The sequence below is a fragment of the Pan troglodytes genome, chromosome 18 (genome assembly GCF_028858775.2).
Source record: "Pan troglodytes isolate AG18354 chromosome 18, NHGRI_mPanTro3-v2.0_pri, whole genome shotgun sequence".
In the NCBI taxonomy this organism is placed as follows: Eukaryota; Metazoa; Chordata; class Mammalia; order Primates; family Hominidae; genus Pan; species Pan troglodytes.
The window spans coordinates 67,942,647-67,963,791 of record NC_072416.2 but is presented as its reverse complement, the minus strand read 5'-3'; the positions used below and the strand labels follow the sequence as shown (position 1 = coordinate 67,963,791).

At 44.2% G+C, this 21,145-nt stretch overlaps 1 protein-coding gene across 6 annotated transcripts in view; it reads right to left on the bottom strand.

Moving 5' to 3' along the window:
- The window catches only part of WWP2 (WW domain containing E3 ubiquitin protein ligase 2), a 179,422-nt gene that overhangs the window by 29,899 nt on the left and 128,378 nt on the right, over positions 1-21,145 (bottom strand). For all 6 annotated transcript variants that reach the window (XM_016928596.4, XM_063796307.1, XM_016928595.4 and 3 more), the window contains 1 exon segment: positions 3,026-3,115. In XM_016928596.4, coding sequence (XP_016784085.1) covers positions 3,026-3,115 — 90 coding nt within the window.

Here is a 21,145-nt window from a genome sequence, read left to right as displayed (position 1 = left end):
CTGCCATTTATCTATCAGAAACTAAACTTTGATTAACATCTCCCATATGCTGTTTCTCCTCTTCCATCCCTTTATTGTTGAAGGTTTATGCCTTTTTAATACCTTTATTACTATTTTAGTGGGTTTTCAGGAAGAATAGAAATAAACACATGTTCAAGCCACATGTTTAACTAAAAGTACTCTGCTGTGGTGAATTTCCCCTTCTAAGAAGCATGATTGCACTCTTTATTTCAGTTGAAATCTTGCACAGAACAGTGACTGGAGGCCCAGTCAGCCCTTCCACCCTCTTTGGCTCTGGTGGGCATCTCCCCCAAACCTGAGAGCCCCGCCGGGCACACTTGGACCTTCTTTACTTCATACAACCCTTCCACTCCAGCATAACCACCCCATGCATCCTTCCCCAAACACATCCTTTCCCTTCCCATATGCAGGCAGCCACCTCCACTGTCCCCCCAACCTGGATCATCTTCTTGCAAGAGTTGGAGCCACTTCCCTCTGTGAGGCCTCCTCAATCCTCCTGTTTCACAGTGATCACTCTTTGCTTACCTGTGGTCTGAACACTGCTTAAGAGTGACTGATGAGCAAATGGATGCATTCACCCTGAGCTACTAGGTCCAATACTTATTGCTCCCGGATAAAAGGACCCATTCTCATACAAGTTTCCTGTGGGTTTCCTATGCAGGGACGGCCATGATTAAGTGAATCGGTGGTTCAATCTTGCTCCCCAGGGACTAGGTCTGTTGAGATCATGGCTCCATCTGTAGTTTCAAAATTGTTTTCACCATGGTTAATACTTCCCTGGAGGCAGGACTTCTGCCATTAATGAGAAATGAAAGCTTAAGCATTCATTCTGTTCTCTCTGGATCCCCTGTGATTACAGAGCAGAAATGAGAGCTAGAGGCTCAAAGTTCTTGACCTAAAACTCAGGAAGGACTAGTAAGCTATGCAGGGCGTACAGGTGAGCCATCTCCCAGGAAAACATGAAAACTACCCTGAAATAAGACAGCTTGATTAGTAGTGTCCCACCTCAACACCTGGAGGAGAGCAAGTCCCCAGCGATCCTTAGAAGGTACCACTGAATATCTTTACTTAAATTCCATGCAAATGCTCACTGGGTCAAGGCCTACGTCCCTCCTAGACAAGAGAGGTTAAGAAGAAGCTACAGTAGGCTGGGCGCAGTGGCTCACGTCTGTAATCCCAGCACTTTGGGAGGCAAAGCAGGCGAATCACAAGGTCAAGAGTTCAAGACCAGCCTGGCCAAAATGGTGAAACCCTGTCTCTACTAAAAATACAAAAAATTAGTTGGGCATAGTGGCGGGCACCTGTAATTCCAGCTACTTAGGAGGCTGAGACAGGAGAATCGCTTGAACCCAGGAGGTGGAGGTTGCAGTGAGCTGGAGATTGCACCACTGCACTCCAGCCTGGGCAACAGAGCGAGACTCCGTCTAAAAAAAAAAAAAAGCCACAGTACACAGAGCTCCTGCTGTTTTAAAGTGCACATGTTATAAAGTACACAAAGTACAAGTGTGTAATACATACTGTTAAAGTCAATGTTTAATTTGTGACACAATTATAGAAAGTCAAATATTGACTGGGTATTTGATAATATAAACAAAATACTGTTAATGATATTAGAGTTTTATTTTGAATAAAAGAATATGTTTTAGAAATACATAGTGAAATATGGATAGATGATGTGACATTCGGGATTTGCTTCAAAATTACCTAGATCAGGGTGTGGCGGATAGGTTGGGGGTTACAGATCGGGAGTTAGCAAATTTTTTCTATAAAGCGCTACACAAAGTAATTATTTTAGGTTTTGCAAGCCATAGAGTCTGCTGCAATTACTCAACTCTGCCAATGAAGTACAAAAACAGCCAAAAACAATAAGTCAACAAATATGTGTGGCTGTGTTCCAATAAAACCTTATTTACAAAAACAGTCAGAGGGCCGGATTTTGTCCACAGGCCATCATAGTGTGCCGACTAGTTTGTACAGATGAAACAAAACCCGCCATGAGTTGATAATTTTTGAAGCTAAATGTTGAGTATGTGGGGGTTTGTAACATTATTCTCTCTATATCTATTTGAAATTTTCATAATAATAAGAACATTTTCATAATTTTCATAACAAAACACTTAACCTGTTTTTTTGTTGTTTGTTTTTTTCTAATTTGAGAAGTCCATGTTTAACTTCGGTAACTTCATTTGACTTCAAGTCAAAGTGGAAAACAGAGTGAGCACTGATGATGACAGGTTATGAGTTTCATCCTCCAGGAGGTACGGAAAAAAGGAAAACTCAAGCATTCTACTGGAAAACTGGAGCTAAAAGCAGCCCATCCATGGAGAATTATGGGACCAGAAGATGAAGTGGGATGTGTGTGGCAGACGCCTGACAGCTGAACCAAACAGGGCACATGGGCTCTCCTGAGAGTCCCTACTTCCGACAGCCTTTCCCTCCACAAACTCAGGGCAGGGGAAGTGTGCATATTTTATACAGGAGCCCTTCATGGCTACTTTACTGGGAGGTGATTCTTTCTTGGAGCAGAATACATCCCCTTTTGAAAGCTCTCGGGACCAGGAGACACATGTGGAAAGAACTTTCTGTCCCTGGCAGACAGGGAACCAAACCCCTTCTCCTTGAACTTGGACAGTCTTCCCTCTCTTGGAAGCCTCTCTCATCCTTTGGTTTTGGATAACTTGGCGGCATTCTCACGAAGCCCTGCCGAATAAGCAGCACTCTGCCTTTAGGGACAGGCTGGGCATAGGGTACGGCGGAACGCATCAACGCTCTAAATCTTGGCCTCCCATGCGCCTTTTGTTTCCCAGAGATCTTCTAATAATTCTAATATGTCCTAAGACATGGGAGCAATATTAAGGTAAGTGGATAGGAAAAGCAATCAAGTGACCCGGAATAAACGTCACTGTGCTATGCTACCTCTGCAGAAAGGGACCGTTTCAAGAAGCCATTGGGTGACTCATGGTGTCAGTTCCAGAGTCTCAGGTCTTCTCAGTTGATGACTTACCCTGGAGGAAGGGGCCGCTCCCAGGTGGTGGTCTTGGTATTGTGGTCAACATAATAGACACGTCCGTTGGGCAGCTCTCGCTGTTCCCATCTGAAAAATAAAGTCAAGGGTAGCATGAGACACACAGTGGAAAGGCATAGGCCCCTGTTAGAAAGGAAGACCTTCATCACTCATGTGGCTAATTTACAGGAAGCATCAAAGATGACATGCGAGGCCGACCCAATGGCGAAGCCAGTTCCTGCTGTGGCTGAGGGTGCCAGCCAGGAGTGCTTCTTGAAGAAACTATAATAGCTCCCCTGTATGGAATCAATGGACCAGGATCCACTATAGATCACTCTAAATTTCCCTAAGTGACTGACAGGAATATATATTCCATGGATTTTTTTTTAAAAATTCAGCATTTCTCCACCATTTCACAAAGGTCCCTTTAGGAACATGATGAAAGCTGAGGACCCTTTCCCTTCAAAATGCACTTAGGACAAAAATTTGTATTGCAATTTCTGGGTTTCATAGACCCCTCCAAAAGATCATCTATAGGCCCTCCAGGCTTTTTCGTCTACCCAACCTGTTAAAGTCACAGATTCTTTATTATTATTTATTTTTTAATGAGACAGGGTCTCACTCTGTTGCCCAGGCTGAAGTGCAGTGACACAATCTCAGCTCACTGCAGCCTCCACCTCCCAGGCTCAAGCAATCCTCCCACCTCAACCTCCCGAGTAGCTGGGACTACAGGCACACATTACGATGCCCAGCTATTTTTGTTTTTTAATTTTTGGTAGAGACAGGTTTCACCATGTTGCCCACGCTGGCCTGGAACCCCTGAGCTCAAGCGATCCACCCACCTTGGCCTGCCAAAGTGCTGGGATTACAGGAGTGAGCCACCGCACCCGGCTTAAAGTCACAGGTTCTATGACTACCCCTCTCCTCCGAGCATCATATATATTCATGCTCACATTTATTTTTGTAATATAAGATTCATTTACAGAGTATCTTAAACGAGATCTGGGTGAATACAGAAACACAACATATTGTTATTTTATACTGCTCTACCTATGAAGTCAAATCTGTTTGTAAGCTAATATAAGATCAAGGTGCTGAGGGTGGCTTATGTGCACTACTGAAAGAATGCCAAGGTAGCAGGTGATTCAGAGATAATACACAAGCCCGATCAGTACAAAATACAGCCAAGGACCACTTATCCCCACACTCCTGTTATTTGCATGCAGTCTGACAATAACTCTACTTACCCAGAATATAGTAACCTATATATAAAGGATGCAAAAATGTATTTATATAATGCTTACCACTTTCTCAAGGATATTAATGGTGCTGTGGGCCTTTATGTTTTACACTGAATTTATTTACTTCTACTTTTGGGTACTGTCTAGGAGAAGTTGACCTTTTCTGGGAAGCTACTACAGTCAGTTCTGCGGTAATGCTTGCTTTGAAAATGCAAATTTGTTCCAATGCTATTGATATAGAAGCGGACGATGTGAGCATAATGGGAATTCTATTTGCTTATGCATGATTTTGTCTGTGAGAAACACTAGATGAACACAGAAGACTTCCCCCAGCTAAACCTAGTTACACAAGAATGCACAAAACCCACAGGCATCTAGCAGCCTCCTCAGTTTACAATGTATTAATAGGCTACACCGTCAACATCTGGAGTTACAACTCCCATCTGATTTCAGATAGCCCTCCATGCACCCGTTCACAGTAATACTCACAAGCTCCAACTTCTGACACCTGCTTCCACAAGCAAACTTCAGGTCTTCTCAAGAGAAAATGCCATATTTACTGTAGTGTTATCTATTTCGTAATCATTTAACATGTGTAAAACTGCTATCATTATTAGGTTCCTTTTTAATGTGTCATTGACAAATATTTTTAGTATTACGTTCCTACTCACTTTTCCCCACAAGCCCTGTGGTTTTTATCCTTTTAACATATTTTTCTTTTTATTTTTTTAAAGACAGAGTCTTGCTCTGTTGCCCAAGCTGGAGTGTGGTGGTGTGATCATAGCTCACTACAGCCTCTGATTCTTGGGTTCAAGTGATACCCCTGCCTCAGCCTCCCAAGTAGCTAGGAAAACAAGTGCATGCCACGAGGCCCAGCTAATCTTTTTATTTTGTAGAGACAGGGTCTTGCTTTGCCCAGGCTGGTCTTGAACTCTTGGGCTCAAATAATCCTCCCACTTCAGCCTCTCAAAGTGCTGGAATCACAAACCAACGTGCCTACCCTCTATGGTTTTTAACTGCATAATTTTGCATCACGTGCTGACTTTTAGGAGCACATATGTTATAGCAGAGCTAACTGTATATGAAAAAAAAAGTCCTAACTTCTACTATTAAGCCTGATGTATCTATACTGATAGATATTACCTGTACTCACTGCCATTTCTTATTTAAACTGGGATGTCTGGTTAGTGGACTGCATTGATCAGCCCCTCAGAAGCTAGTCCAGAAACAGATACGTAAGGCCGGGTGCGGTGGCTGACACCTGTAATCCCAGCACTGTGGGAGGCCAAGGCGGGCAGATCACAAGGTCAGGAGATCTAGATCATCCTGGCTAACACGGTAAAACCCCGTCTCTACTAAAAATATAAAAAAATAGCTGGGCATGGTGGCAGGCACCTGTAGTCCCAGCTACTTGGGAGGCTGAGGCAGGAGAATGGCGTGAACCCGGAAGGCGGAGCTTGCAGTGAGCTAAGATCGCACCACTGCACTCCAGTCTGGGCGACAGAGCAAGACTCCGTCTCAAAAAAAAAAAAAAGAAAAGAAAAGGAAAGAAAAAGAAACAGATACATAAGGTTTTCAAGGTAAGAAAGAAGCAGAGGAGGCACCATTACCCACTGAGAATCTACCACGAGCTACAGGCTAACACCATGTATGCAATCCTTGCCTTCATCCTTTAAGGTGGAATCACCATCACCACTGAGGAAACTGAGGCTCAGAGAAACTATGTAACTCTTCAATGGGATTCAAACTCAGCTCTGCCCCCCAAGCCCATGAGTTTCACCATGCTTTGCTGAAAGGAAGAATGGGAAGAAAAGGAAGATGAACTGAAATTTATAAGGACTCTACTACATGGCCATGTGCCAGGTGGCTTCCCAATCCTGATCTCAAAGTGAGCAGCCTTCCCTAGCACTGGCATTGAGGTAGGATCAAGATGACTAGGGAGGAATTATACAGGTTGAGTAGCCCCTTCTCTAGATGCTTGGGACCAGAAGTGTTTCAGATTTTGGATTTTTTGTTTTCAGATTTTAGAATATCTGCAGAATGCATACCAGCTGAACATCCCTAATCTGAAAACCTGAAATCCTAAATTCTCCAGTATTTCCTTTAAGCATCATGTCAGAACTCAAAAAGTTCTGGATTTGGGGGCATTTCAGAACAGGAACGCTCAACCTGTAATGGGTCCACAGACATTTCTAGGCTCCATTTTAATCACAATCTTCTGCTCAGATGTGATCTCCTGGAAGAAGGTACACATTTTGCACCACTAGGAGGGCTGGCCCCAAGAACAGTGAGATCTGGAGGTTCTACACACCCCCCAAAGCAGACAACTCTTGGTTGAGGACCAGAGTGCTACTATTTAAAGACAAACATTAGACAAAATAAATTTAACCAAGTTTATTTAAGAATGATCCAGGAACTGGGCAGCACTCAGAACCAGGAGAGGCTCAGAGAGCGCTGCCAAGCAGTGTGAGCGGCAAGTCTTTAGAGGCTGAACACGGAAGCAAGGTAGAGAAATCATCTAAACAGCTACAGCTGGGTGTCTGCCTTATTTGGGCGTGATCTGATCAGCTGCCTGCCTGTGACTGGCTGGAACCCAGCTATTTGTTACAAAAAACATATACTCCTAATTTGGGTTTTGGTTGGTTTACGTACTAAGTTAGGTTGTAGTTTGCTATGTAAGAACTGGAAGTATGGAGACAGCTTCAGGCTAACGGCCTCTTGCTTACTTATTTAACATGACAAACACCATTAAATAGCATGTAGGGATGTTTTCTCTCCCGGGCATTCTTGCTCAAGGCTCTGACTGATGAGACTCCTGGGGATTTGACCCAGATGCCCTGGTTCCTCCCACTGCAAAAGGGAGATCTTCATATTTCATTTAGTATTTTACCAAAAGGGCAGGATCTGGCAAAAGTGGCCAGATGAAAATGCACACTAGGGCCAGGTACAGTGGCTCATGCCTACAGTACCAGAACTTTGGGAGGCTAAGGCAGGAGGATCACTTGAAACCAGGAGTTTGAGGCCAGCTTGGGCAACATAGCAAGATCCCATCTCTATAACAAAAAAATTTTTAAATAGTCAGATGTGCTGGCACATACCTGTAATCGTACCTACTCAGGAGACTGAGGCAGGAGGATCACTTGTGCCCAGGAGTTGGAGGCTGCAGTGAGCCGTGATCACACCTCTGCACTCCAGCCTAGGCAATAGACCCCAACTCAAAAAAAAAAAAAAAAAAAAGAAAATGCGCACTGGGTATAGTTAAAGATCTTCTCCCTCTGAATGCCCTTCTGATTTAAAAGCAAAGGAGTAACAATATTGCCAGCTCAAGAGGCTGGTGTTTCGTCTGTGGGGATTTGGCAGGGCCTTCTAGCACAGAAGACAGCCGACATACTGTAGCTTCACAGCAATTCTCCAAATACCTTCTGTCTGCTTGGTAACAGAGGAGCAAATCTGATACCCTCTTTATTCATCTGAATTTGGAAATGAAGAAAGTCCTGAGAAAGATATTTGGCTTAAGGATAAGTATTAAAAAATGAAAGCACTGAGCGCCAATGGTAGCAAGCCTCTCTTTTATAACATCTGCTCCTAATGCAATTTAAGTAGCTGAGAACTCTCCAGCACTCCCGAAGAATTTAGCTGCATCCTTCCCTTCCTTGAAAACAGTTCTTTGGGTAGTTTTGTGGCACAAAAGCCCTAATACTAGTACGCTCATTTTTCAGTCACTATTTGGAAAACTCTAATATTTGGGTGGGCTGCCCCTTTTATAAAGACAAAATATCTGTTGTAGCAATTGGAGCTTAAAAACAAAACTTAAACACATTTTTCTTTTTCTTTTTTTTTTTTTTTTTTGAGACGGATTCTTGCTCTGTCGCCAGGCTGGAGGGCAGTGGCGCAATCTCGGCTCACTGCAACCTCCACCTCCTGGGTTCAAGCGATTCCCCTGCCTCAGCCTCCTGAGTAGCTGGGACTACAGGTATGCGCCACCACACCTGGCTAATTTTTTTTGTATTTTAGTAGAGATGGGGTTTCATCATGTTGGCCAGGACGGTCTCAATCTTCTGACCTTGTGATCCACCCTCCTCGGCCTCCCAAAGTGCTGGGATTGCAGGTGTGAGCCACTGCGCCCGGCCATTTTTCTTTTATTCCAAAAATTCTTTCAACTTTCATCTTATCAGCAGTCTCCACTTTTGACATCTTTTATGTTCATTTGAGACAAGCAGAGAAACACTGATTTTATTACACTTTGGCTAACGTTTTAATATGAAGGTAGGCTAATGCTTCAAATTCCATGAAATAAATGTCTGTAATTGACACAGTGGTATTCCCACACACTGCCAGAAATGAAATCAGTGCTGAGTCCTCTTCCCTTATATTCAACAGTTTCAGCAGGTCTTCAGAGGACACAGGCCCAGATAAGGCCCACCCTTCCATCTTTGATCACGGCTGATGCTGGAAATGAAAGTCTCTCTTTCAGGGACTATTATTGTCCTGCAAAGCTCAATGTCCTTCTATGAACCCCCTCAACTGGCTTAGCGAGAAGAATAGTTGCCAGAGGAACAAGACCTTTCTTCCATCACCTTTTTTGATATCATTTTTTCCTTTTGCAGTTGGACCCCTGCTCAGATTAAATGTCCCTGCGGGTCGTCCCTGATCCATGACCTGGCCTGCCTCCCTTTCTCACAGAACCTCACTCCTCCCTCACCTGCATGGCTATTCATAATTCACACAAATCTCTCCCCTTCATTCAGGCAGCACAGTCGGTGGATTCTATCACCAACCAGACGAGCCTCCTGATTCCCGTTCCTCCTCAGTGGCCGCTGACTCACATAGATGGAGCCTCCGACTGTCTTGGTTTGGTCCCCCCCATGCCAAGAAAGTGACACTGGTATCAATTTTTCATCAGCGCATCCCTGTCAGAGGTTATATTTCTGTCACTTATAAGCAACTCCTTCACACTGAGATTAAAAGGCTTTTCAATCAAACTACCCATGGGTCTCAACACTGCATCTTGGTCACATGGGTCATCTCCTGTCCCCCTCGATAGCTTCCGTTGATGCTCTCAGGAACAGTGTTCAAAGCACCAAGCTTGTTTTCAGTCCCTACCCAACACATTGCTCCTTGGCCTTCAATGAGTAACATTTGGTTGGATCATGGACTACACGAGGTCTTTGTACTTCAAAGTACTTTAAAAGCAGTCTGCGTCTGACTGCAATTAATCTTAGGTACTTTTTCTTTTCCCTAAATTACCTTTGCACTGATGGATTGTAGCTGCCCTTGGTTCAGTTGTATATGAACCATGTTCCAATCCTACGTCCCAATCCACTCACAATTGCCATCTTCACAGGTTAAAGGCTAAGCATCTCCATCTCATTATTAGAATAACATCAGCATCTCTCTCATGTTATCAGACAGGAAATCATCTGGTCTCCTGAACCATGTTTTCTTGTCAAAGGTTTCCCAAAGGTCTTCAGGAAATTAATGCTCAATTACCCGTTGTTACAGTGTGTGTTCAACCATTCTGATCACCATATTTCTTGGTCAGATTCACCTGTTTGAACCAAATCAACATTTCACCAAGAATAGGATTAAGCTAAAAGGGATTAAAGCTGGGCAAAGAGTTCAAGTGAATATTAGATAAATTCTCTATTTATATATTTATTTATTTAGAGACGAAGTCTCGGTCTGTCACCCAGGCTGGAGTGCAGTGGTGCAATCTCAACTCACTGTAACCTCCATCTCCCAAGTTCAAGTGATTCTCCTGCCTCAGCCTCCCGAGTAGCTGGGATTACAGGGACTCGCCACCATGCCTGGCTAATAGAAATTCTTTTCAAGTGGCCCTTATAAATTGATATACCAAAATGGTCAAAATTTCAGTCTTGGTAAGAGCATTATCAGCTTGTATTATTCATTAATTTGCTTACTTTTCATTGACACAAGCACTGGGCATTATTAGTAAAGCTAACTCAATCAAAACCCACTCTCTCCATTAGAAAATAAGACCATGTGAAACCCCGTCTCTACTCAAAATACAAAAAAATTAGCCGGGCGTGGTGGTACATGCCTGTAGTCCCAGCTACTCGGGAGGCTGAAGCAGGAGAATGGCATGAACCCGGGAGGCAGAGCTTGCAATGAGCTGAGATCGCGCCACTGCACCCCAGACTGGGCGACAGAGCAAGACTCCATCTCAAAGAAAAGGAAATAAGACCACACCTGAACCCTTTCACATCCTAAAGAAAAGATGTCTTGCTGGTTACTTAGACAAAAATTAAACTTAAGAAGAATACACTGGAAGTACTCAAGTATTCTTAAGGCTGCCTCTTCAGAAGTTCAATGCCCCACAGGCAAAAGCTACATAAAATCACATTTTTGTATTCTATGCTCCTATAATAAATGTTTCTGAGCCAAGTCCTATTCTTCCTCCAAGCTTTGGCCACTTCCGGGGAGAACCATAAGATTTATTTCTTCTGTAGGGATGTTTTCAGGCTGTTTTATGAGTCAGCAATCTGTCTGCAGTGGAACATAATTCCTGTGCACTGTGTTTAGTGCTTCAGTAGGTCCTTTGTAAACTGGGTAGGAAATGTGTTAAACTCAGTCCTTCCCCGAAGGACCCTTCCTGAAATAAGGAACTAGCCTTTAAATCTAAGCACACTAACCTTTTAATAACTCAACAACCAGCACTTTATGCCTCCAAACACAGGATGGCATGGGAGCAGCTACCAAAGCTCCTGAATTAAGTCTTTCTTCTTATCTTTTTTATCTTTACCAAAGCTCCTCAATAGAGGTTGGCAACACTAGCCAGGCACGGTGACTCACGCCTGTAATTCCAGCACTTTGGGAGGCCAAGGCGGGCAGATCACCTGAGGTCAAGAGTTCGAGACCACCCTGGCCAACATGGTGAAACCCCGTCTCTACTAAACATACAAAAAATTAGGCAGACATGGTGGCACACACCTGTAGTCCCAGCTACTCAGGCGGCTGAGGCAGGAGAATCGCTTGAGTCCAGGAGGCGGAGGATGCAGTGAGCTGAGATCACACCACTGCACTCCAGCCTGGGTGACAGAGCAAGACTCTGTCTCAAAGAAAAAAAAAAGTTGGCAACATTAAAATATATGCATCTATAAAAAATTCTTTTAATTATCTTTTTTAAAAATAGAGACAGAGTCTCGCCATATTACCCAGGGTGGTTTTGAACTCTTGGGCTCAAGCAATCTTCCTGCTTCGGCCTCCCAAAAGTGCTGGGATTATAGGCGTGAGCCACTGCACCCAGCCTCTAAAAAATTCTTTTTAACATTTTTGCAGATAAAAGGTTGGCAGTATAGGGATAGTTACTATCAAGAATGATCAATGGGAGCAAAAATGGGTACAGTCTTTCCAAAGGGCAATTTGGCCAAAAAACCTTTATTATGTGAATACCGTTTAATTATTTTTCTTGTGAATGGCCCTTAACTCAGCTACTTTACTTCTAGGACATATCCCAAAGAAATAATTAGGTGTCAAAAATTTAGCTATAAGTGCATCTGTTACGTCATATTACAGCAGTTACAGAAAAACTGGAAGCAACCTAAACACCCCCAAATGGAGAGTTAATCAAATAAATCATGTTATTCCTATAATGGGTATTCATTCCTTAAAAATAACATTGTAGATAAATATTGACTTGTTCAGGTACTTACAATATATTGGGTAGAAAAGGCAAGTTTAAAGTAATATGCCTAAGACAATCAAAATTTTGTTTAGAAATTATATATTGTTTTTCATCAAATCTAAAATGCCATCGATTGTAAGATTATTAAACATAACACTAAGAAAAAAAAACTGCCAATTAAATTATGACACCCCAGTGCCTATAAATCACAACTTGATTTTTTTTTTTTTTGAGACGGAGTCTCACTCTGTCACCCAGGCTGGAGTGCAGTGGTACAATCTTGGCTCTGCAACCTCCGCCTCCCAGGTTCAAGCAATTCCCTGCCTCAGCCTCCCGAGTAGCTGAGATTACAGGCATGCACCAACACACCTGGCTAATTTTTGTATTTTTTTAGTAGAGACAGGGTTTCACCATCTTGGCTAGGCTGGTCTTGAACTCCTGACCTCAGGTGATCCACCTGCCTCGGCCTCCCAAAGTGCTGGGATTATAGGCATGAGCCATTGCGCCCAGCCCACATCTTGATTTTTTAAACAAGTTAAAATGTGAAATAACATGCATATCAGAATAAATAAAATGTGGAATGTGTATAAAATTTGTGTTGTTGTTGTTGCTGAGATGGGTATCTCACTATGCTGTCCAGGCTGGTCTTGAACTCCTGGGCTCAAGCAATCTGCCTGCCTAAGCCTCCCAAAGTGCTAAAGTTACAGGCATGAACCACCAAGTGTGGCCTGTAACATTTTTATGTAACTTAGGAGTAGGGAAGAATTTTAGACAAAACACAAAAGACACATGAAAAAGATTACAGATTTGGCTATTTAAAATTATTAACTCTTGTACAATAAACGGCACCATAAGCAAATTGAAAAGACAAGCCACAGACTGGGAGCAAATATTTGCAATGCGTATAATTGAGAAGCAATTTGTACCTAGCATTATTAAGAATCCCGCAGATTGGCTGGGTGTGGTGGCTCATGCCTGTAATCCCAGCACTTTGGGAGGCCGAGGCAGGTGGATCACCTGAGGTCAGGAGTTCAAGACCAGCCTGACCAACATGGTGAATTCCCGTCTCTACTAAATACAGAAAAAGTATCTGGGAGTGGTGGCACATGCCTGTAATCCCAGCTACTCAGGAGGCTGAGGCAAGAGAACTGCTTGAACCTGGGAGGCAGAGGTTGCAGTGAGCCAAGATTGCGCCATTGCACTCCAGCATAGGCAACAAGAGTGAAACTCCATCTCAAAAAAAACAAAAACAACAACAAAAAAGAATCCTGCAGATTAAAAATAAATATATATAAAGACAAATAAAAAAATGGACAAAAATAAATAGGCAATTTATAAAAGAAGAAACCAAAGAACCTAATAAAGACATGTAAAAAGAGGTTCAATCTCAATAGTAATCAGGGAACTTCAAACTGAATCCTCAAAGAGGTACCATTCATGCCCATTAGACTGGCCCACATGAAACGAATCTGACAACACTAAGTTTTAGCAGGAATGCTTATGCATGCTCACAGGAGTATGAATTGGTTAGGTGACTCAGGCAATTTGATAATACCTACTAAAGTTGAAGATCTTCATTTCCTATAATGCAGAAATTCCAGTTGCTGTACAAACCTTTAAGAAATAACTGGCTGGGAGTGGTGGCTCACACCTGTAATCCCAGCACTTTGGGAGGCCGAGGTGGGCAGATCACCTGAGGTTGGGAATTTGAGACCACCCTGGCTAACATGGCGAAACCCTGTCTCTACTAAAAAAACAAAAACTAGCCAAACATGGTGGCAGATGCCTGTAATCCCAGCTACTTGGGAGGCTGAGGCAGGAGAATCACTTGAACTCAGGAGGCAGAGGTTGCAGTGAGCCGAGATTGTGCCACTGCACACTCCAGCCTGGGCAACAGAGCAAGACTCTGTCTCAAAAAAAAAAAAAAGAAAGAAAGAAAAGAAAAAGAAAAAACCACGTACACAAAAAGGCATGCACAGGAAAACTTTACTGCAGCCATTGTTTCATTGTGTTTTGTTTTGTTTTGTTTTTTGTTGTTGTTTTGAGATGGAGTCTCACTCTGTCGCCCAGGCTAGAGTGCAATGGTACGATCTCGGCTCACTGTAACCTCCGCCTCCCTGGTTCAAGCCATTCTTCTGCCTCAGCCTCCCGAGTAGCTGCGACTACAGGCATGCACCACCACACCCGGCTAATTTTTGTATTTTTAGTAGAGATGGGGTTTCACCACATTGGCCAGGCTGGTCTCGAACTCCTGACGTTGTGATCCGCCCACCTCGGCCTCCCAAAGTGCTGGGATTACAGGCGTGAGCCACTGCGCCTGGCCTACTGCAGCCATTCTTTATAGCTGTCAAGAAACAAGTAAATGGATAAATTTTTATCTGTTCATGTAACAGAATACCGTATAGCAGTTTAAATGCATGTCCCAAGTTCCATGTATCACTGTATACAGGGAATGAGATCAGAGAGTTCATGGAACCTTCAGCTGTACTGGTAACATCTTATACATCAAGGGGTTAAAAAGAGGTGGTTAAAAAAAGACCTCCTCAGGTGCTGGGCACAGTGACTCACACCTGTAACCCCAGCACTTTGGGAAGTTTAGGGGAGCAGATTGCTTGAGCCCAGGAAAGACCAGCCTGAGCAACACGGCAAAACCCCATCTCTACAAAAAATATAAAAATTAGCCTGGCATGGTAGGATGTGCCTGTGGTCTCAGGTACTCGAGAGGCTGAAGCGAGAGGATCACCTGAGCCTGGGAGGTCAAGGCTGCAGTGAGCTGAGACCACACCACTGCACTCCAGCCTGGGTGACACAGATTCTGTCTCAAAAACAAAACACACAAACAAAAAAAAAGACGGGGGGAGACCCGTAGCAAATGCAGCACAGAGCCAAAGATGATGAGTCACAGGTATTTTTTACATTCTTCTCCATTTGTATCTGCATGCTTACAATATTTTACAATAAAAACGAATGGATTTTAAAAGCATATACTGGAAGATTATCAACTTTTGGTAGATGTGTGTTATACGTGTATCTGTATATGTGGTGCCAGCCAAATTGCTTAAGTTCTCCTCACTTGCAAGATGAGGATAAAAGTAGCTCTCTCACAGAGGGAAGACTGCATGAAATCATCCATGTAGGAAACTGGGCAGTCCCCAGCACCTTAGAAACACTTAGAATACACGGTAGCTGTAGTTAGTGTTTAAAAAAAAAAAAAAACACACAAGCTGCAGAAGAAATACCAATGGTCAGCTCTGGGGGGCTGTTTGTTAACTGTTGTTATTATGTACTGTTCTTCTCCCACCTCCTATTTTTTTCTAATTTTCCATCAATGGGCTTTTATAATAAGATCAGAAAGAAACTTTAAAAATTTTTAAGGGCCACTGAGAATGTGATATCATTTTCCCACTCATGTAACACATCACTCCCTCTCTTTGGAAGCCAAGTTGTATGCTGGGTACAGGGAACACAAAGACGGACACAATATTCTTTACTCTTGAGGAGCTCTCAAGAAATTGCAGTAAGGATGGGCACAGTGGTTCACACCTGTAACCCCAGCACTTTGGTAGGCCAAGATAGGAGGATCGCTTGAGCCTCCAGGAGTTCAAGACCAGCCTGGGTAACATAGCAAGACCTTGTCTCTACAAAAAGTACAAAAATTAGCTGAGCATGGTGGCGCATGGTAGTCCCAGCTACTTGGGAGGCTGAGGCAGGAGAACTGCTTGAGCTAAGGAAGTTGAGGCTGCAGTGAGCTATGATCACGCCACTATACTCCAGCCTGGGTGATAAAATGAGACCCTGTCTCCAAAAAAAGGAAAGAAAGTGCAGTAGAAATGAAAATGAATAATTATGCATGAATACATACACATAAGGTGAAAACATCTCATGGCCCAGCCTCCGACAACAGTAGAATCTTTGGAAATAAGAGTTTAAGTTCTGAGATGGTGATGAGGAAGCCAGAAACACACACTATTCCATGTGACCTAAGCATGTAACAATCCCTGCAGAGTCACAAACTAACCATACTAAGCAAAGAAACAAACTGGAGGAAAGACACAGACGCTCAGTGTAATCCTTTAATCTGATGCTACTCAAAGAATGGTCCACAGCCCAAACTGTTACTGTTCTGTGACCAGAAAAGTACTGAAGTTTCTAAGCACTTAGAAACTTTTTTTTCTTTTAACTGAGACAGGGTCTCACTCAGTCATCCAGGCTGAAGGGCAGTGACTTGAACACAGCTCACTACAGGCTCGACTTCCGGGACTTATGCGATCCTCCTGCCTCAGCCTCCAGAATAGCTAGGATCACAGGTGCACACAGCTGATGTTTTTGTTTGTATTTTTTGTAGAGACGAAGTCTTGCTATGTTGCCCAGGCTGGTCTCGAACTCCTGGACTCAACCAATCCTCCTGACTCGGCCTCCCAAAGTGCTAGATTACAGGCATGAGCCTGGCCCACTTTAGGAACTTTTGTACCGATCTGACATTGCTGTAATATCCACATATGTGCTCAATAGATTCGTCTCATTGAACAGAGTATAGAATAAAAGGATTCACAATAGACAGACTATTTTAAAATAAATTAAAACAAAACAACAACCAAAAAGGACTGTTTTCTCACAAATAGTTTTGAGAAGCTCAGTGTTAAAACTCCTTGGGTAAGACTCTTTGGCTAGTGCTGAAGTTGAGTTTGGAATGAAATTCAATGGCAGCGCCTGGTTTATAACTTAGCAGAGAAGTTCCAAATTCCAACATCTCTTAGAGTGTCCCCACAAACAAACATCCAAGAACTCTTACAAGGCTGTCGTCCTTGATAGTGTCTTAAGGGCCATCTCAAGAGAGTGCCTCTGGATATCCATAATTGGGCAGGGGGGTAGAGGAGATGGCAAATCCGAAAGATCCAGAAAACATCCCTCCTCAATTAATTCCACTCGGAGGCAGGAAACAGATGGGGCAGCCAATGGCTGCGGGAGAAAAAGCATGGTGTGAAATGGCAGAGCTGAGGTAAGTCGGCAGTCCAAACACAACGCCCTCCGTTATGTAAGAAACCACAGTGGCGAGCTGGCTGCCAGGGCAAAATAATGTGCCTCTGTGTGTGTGGGACCGAGGGAGCTGCAAAGACTGTAAGGGACACACTTGGAGTTTATCTAAGCCATGTACACACAGTTGGCTCATTGATAATAAGCATTGGGTCCCCAAAGTGGGCTGAGCGCTGAGAAAAAACAGATACAGGGCCTGCAGACCAAAGCAGCCTCGCTTCCCATTGCCCACGGCCTGAACGACTATCTCACTAGCCCCTTCAAACCTTCCTGGCACCCCTTCTTTCACAGACGTTTGCAACCTGAAAACTTCATACCCTTCCAGTTGGCTTCTTTCACGCTAGTTAATTTAAAAGCTATGGAAAGCAGGAGAGTTTACAGATGGGGACAGAGAAAAGGGATGGGGAGTGCTGTATTTGGACATCTTCAGCCCAGGTTTCAGCAGCCTTCAGTTCTTAAAACGTGCAGACGTGTGTAACCACATATGGCCAAAGTCTCATCTGCTGCATATTTCAAAAAGACAATGCAGCCAGGTGCGGTGGCTCATGCCTGGAATCCCAGCACTTTGGGAGGCCAAGGCGGGAAGATCGCTTGAGCCCAGGAGTTTGAGATCCGCATGGGCAACAGAGTGAGACCCTCATCTCTACCAAAAAAAAAAAAAATAGCCTGGGTATAGTGGCATGCGCCTGTAGTCCCAGCTACTCGGGAGGCCGAGGCAGGAGTATTACTTGAGCCTTGGAATTTGAGGCTGCCATGAGCCATGATCTTGCCACTGCACTCCAGCCTGGGTGACAGAGCGAGACTCCATCTCAGTTAAAAAAAAAAAAAATGCAGCAACCTGAAAAATACAGCCATGAGATCCCCAAGAGAACCTTGCTCCTGTCACTCAGTGAGGGAGATTGGATGAGTTGAGAAGATAAAGTTAGAAAGACAGAGTCCCCTGGAGGGCCCAGAAAGCAATCAAGCTTAGCTCAAATGCCTCAGTGAAGAGGAGCCGTGCTGCACAGTATCTGCCAGTGCAGGAAGAGCGATCCTTTATGAACAGAGAAGAGCATTCTGAGGGCTGGGTGCAGTGGCTCACTCCTGTAATCCCAGCATTTTGGGAGGCCGAGGCAGGTGGATCACTTGAGGTCAGGAGTTCGAGCACAGCCTGGCCAACATGGTGAAACCCTGGCTCTACTAAAAAATACAAAAAATTAGCTGGGCGTGGTGGCGCAAGCCTGTACTCCCAGCTACTTGGGAGGCTGAGGCAGGAGAATTGTTTGAACCTGGGAGACGGAGCCTGGACCAGCAGAGTGACATTCCATCTCAAAAAAAACAAAACAAAAACAAAAACAAACAAACAAAAAAAACAGCATTCTGAACTATGAGAGATGCATATTTGAACCCAAAGCCAGTCAAGCCAGTGAATGACAGCATTAGGCTCAACTTTCTTGCCCTTGGGAAGAAAATGCAATATTGCTGTCATAGCTGTTCTTTCTTTGAGGCATCAAAGAGGCAAAAAACATTCATCTAGGTGAAGGAAAGAAAAAGAAAGATGGCATTTAAAGCACTCATCCATTCATTGCAAACATGTCTTGGGGGCCCACTCTGTGCCAGGCTCCCGGCCACCTTGATGTGCAGAGCCAAGAATAGCAGAGAGGCAGAAAACAAGCAATGACAGGTGTGAGAAGAGTGACAGAGGAAGGACACACTTTTTCTTGTCCACCAGGGATCCGGGAGGGAGTCCCAGAGGATTTACTGATTAAGTTGACACTTGAAGACGTATAGGAATTAATGGACAAGATGGCAAGGAAGGTTTCAGAAAGAGTGACCAGCATGGGGGAGGATCCTAAGTCCGGAGAGAGGGTGATGCATTTGTCAAATTAAAGTTAAGTTATCGTGGCTTAGGCAGAGATGTGGAGTGGATCCCACCGAAGGCTTGAAGGGTAGGTGGGGTCATATTACACAGGCCTTTTTAGGCCTTATTAAGGATTTGGGAATTTATCCCCAAAGACAATATGAAGCCACTGGAGCATTCTAAATGGTGAAAGGTCATGCTCAGAGTTTTATTTTTAAAAGTTAAAACAGGGCCGGGCGCAGTGGCTCATGCCTGTAATCCCAGCACTTTGGAAGGCCAAGGCAGGAGGATTGCTTGAGCCTAGGAGTTTGAGACCAGCCTTGGAAACATAGGGAGACCTTGTCTCTGTGAAAATAAACAAAATTAGCTGGGTGTGGTGGCAGGCACCTGTAGTCCCAGCTACTCAGGAGGCTGAGGTGGGAGGATCACTTGAGCCCGTGAGGCTGAGGCTGCAGTGAGCCAAGATTGCACAACTGCACTCCAGCTTGGGTGACAGAGTGAGACAATGTCTCAAAAAAAGAAAAGTTAAAATAGATTGGGAAAGGGTAAGAACAGTCACTCGAGTGACAGATCATGGTAATTTGGTCTGGAATATTGCAAAAGCATGTAGCCAAGTGGGCAGATTTGAGAGTTGTTTAAGAGAATCATTGTTTCAATGAGAACATATGGACACAGGGAGGGGAACATCACACACCGGGGCCTGTCAGGGGTGGGTGGGGGGCTAGGGGAGGGATAGCATTAGGAGAAATACCTAATGTAGATGACAGGTTGATGGGTACAGCAAACCACCATGGCACGTGTATACCTATGTAACGAAACTGCACATTCTGCACATATACCCCAGAACTTAAAGTATAATTAAAAGAAAAATCATAAAATAAAATTTTAAATTAAAAAAAAAGAGAGAATCATTGTTTCATTTAACTATTTCCTGGAGTCCCACTATGTGCCAGGCTAGGTACATATGTGCTAGGTGCTGGGCATGCAGAGGCAAATAAGAAAGACACGATCCCTGCCGGTATGGCACCTAGAGTATGGTGGAGGAGATGGTCACTTAATAAATCGTATGCAAATTACACCTGTGATAAATGCAAAGCAGGATCAGTATGGGAAGCTGAGACAGCACAGTCTGGAGGCCCAGAGGCAGGGCTTGATGACTGAACGGATGTCAGGGTCAGGGGAAAGATGTATGACTTGAAGGTCACCTGGGCAAATGGTGGCAACATTCCCAGGAGGGGGACCAGGTTCTAGCCCGGATGGGATGGGTAAGATGATAAGTTCTGTTGGGTTGAGATAGCTACATGGAACTGTCCAGGCAGTGAGTCAGGAGAGAACTGGGCTCAAGAGGCAGATATGGACTTAGCATCAGATCCCAGAGGCAGCCAAGGGAATGGCTGAGTCGAGCCAGGGGGAGAACTGAGTGACCAGAGCACGCATCATGAAACAGTCTCGTAGCAAGAACCATTTCTTGTTTAGCACTGCATCTGCCATACCCAGCACCTGACCTGCTGTCTCTTAAATAGTAACAGATATTTTGTCTAATGAAAGAATCAACAGTGTAAAACCTCGAATATAGAACTTGGGCACTAGTAGATACTCAATTCAGCTGCTGCATTTATATATCCTCATAAAAGATAAAGGCATTCTGCAAACTCAAGAAGATGCAGTTCCTAAGAGATAGCACTCCAATCCCTTTGCCACAACACACCCTTTGTTGGCACTGGAATTAGAAATGACAGATTTCCTTCTCTCATTGGTCCCCTGACTCTGGAACACCAGGGGTAAATTAATAACCCGCCTTGCCTGGATCTCCTAAACTTTTAAGTAAACTGGGGTGGGGCTGGCAGGCCTATGAACTGGAAGGATCGCTGGCAGAAATAGTACTCTCTCTGGCTTCCATCAGCCAACCAAAAGCCTGCCGTGCTCCCTCTTGACACTCAGCAGTGCTAGTCAGTCTCCAGGTAGGTGGCTGACGATCTCCAGGCCCTGAGTCAGCCCACAGAGCCCTCCTAGCCATCTTAGAGAAGAGCACGTGGAAGCCATCTGGGTTGGAAAATTGGGTCTCCGACACCCTTCTCTGGACCATCGTACATGTTCAAGTGGGGAGCAGCCTCCCCAGGCCCACACGTGGGCCTCATCACGTTCTAAATGCCCCAAGGAAAAGATGCTGTTTAGGCTCTACCTCAGAAACATGTTGCAGCCTCTGGCAGGATGAGGGAGGGGAATCGGCTTCCCTGGGCTGCTCGATCTGCCAGACTTAGAATAAAGAGCGTTTTCAGAGCCTGGAGTTTTCCAGCTGCCTGGAAACAGGAAGTGCCCAATCCCCGAGAACAGTAACCCTCACACACGCCCTACATAAA